Here is a 1275-nt window from a genome sequence, read left to right on the forward strand (position 1 = left end):
CCCGGGTCCACGCGGGCTGGACTGAGGCTTGTCTCTCAGCTTCTCTGGCGGGACGCTCCTGACTCAGCCCCGCTCTGCCTCTTCCCGGGTTGCAGGACCCGAGTCGTTGCCACGAAGCCTCTGTCATCTTCAACCTCCTGCGGCTGCTGATGCGGGACCTCCGGATAGTGGCACACTCCGGACCTTGTGTCTGACCCCGAATGCTCCATGGGGATCAGAAACTCTCAGCGCCTTCAGCTGCAGAGCGTGGGCCTCTCTGTGCTCCTTGTATAAGGCAGGCATTTAGCCCATGGGCGCTGACGTTCCAGGGACCCTCTGTTGCCATTGGGTTGGCTTCAATCCACCGGCTCTGAGTGCAAAAGGTTCAGATGCTCTCCCAAGAAGAGCCCCGGTGGAGTGTCCGGGAAGATGTGTGATTTTCATGGGATGCATGTCCCGAAGCTCTTCCAGAGGGTGGTGGCTGAAGGCTCTGTGTTGGATGAACCAGGGACCCCATGAACCAGGGACCAGTCCTTGCCTCTGGGATAACAAACACCTCTCCCCAGACCCCTGGTCCCCGGGTCTCACATCCTGATTTGAACCCTCAACTCCCATTCTGGCAGTTCATGATTCTTTGATCCTCCACGTGAGGGGCCTTCATCCCTTCAGGGATTTGGCTGGGACAGGCCCAAGTCCTGAAGCTGCAGTGTGTCCGTGGATCCTGTTACAATGTTGTCTGTGTGACATTCCAGTGTCGGCTGTGCTGCGTCTTGGTGTTAACTTATTGCCCGCTATTAAAGAGTGACTCATTTGCACTGGTGTTTCCCGTGTGGTTACTTGTGGACGCTCTCCATACAAAAGGCTCAGTCCAGACATGAGGTGACCTGAGCTTCAGTCTGATCCTGTCACTTAGTGATAGAGCTTTTCTGGACAAATCTCCTTTCTGAGCCTCAGTACCCTCAGTACAGAATGGCACCTTACACCGCCCTGGAAGGGAGCAACGCGCACGGAAAGGTGGTTCCGGAGCTTCCGGGTGAGGTCCGTGTGTTGTCCTCACTAATGGGCTGCATCAAATGATCATACAAGAAATTCTCAAAATATTGCGGCATACGTGTATGTGTGTCCAATTCTGTGAGCATGGAATCTTGGGTGCTGACTACACACATACTTCCATTGCCCTGGAGGCTATCAGTTTCACTTTTAGAAAATAAAGCTCCAAGAAGGGTTGTTTTCTGTCCTGTTTTCTCTTTTCCTGGGCCCTTGAACACGGCCTGACCCCAGCTGGGGGCTGAATAA

The 1275-nt window shown here is 54.1% G+C and overlaps 1 protein-coding gene across 1 annotated transcript in view; it reads left to right on the forward strand.

The window, feature by feature from the left end:
• Positions 1-948: 948 nt before the first annotated feature.
• The window catches only part of LOC102477775 (interferon lambda-2), a 13924-nt gene continuing 13597 nt past the window's right edge, over positions 949-1275 (forward strand). The window contains exon 1 of the mRNA XM_006140390.1: positions 949-1012. Coding sequence (XP_006140452.1) covers positions 949-1012 — 64 coding nt within the window. The remainder of the gene's footprint in view (positions 1013-1275) is intronic.

Source organism: Tupaia chinensis, unplaced genomic scaffold (assembly GCF_000334495.1).
Source record: "Tupaia chinensis unplaced genomic scaffold, TupChi_1.0 Scaffold000037_13, whole genome shotgun sequence".
NCBI classification, from domain to species: domain Eukaryota; kingdom Metazoa; phylum Chordata; class Mammalia; order Scandentia; family Tupaiidae; genus Tupaia; species Tupaia belangeri.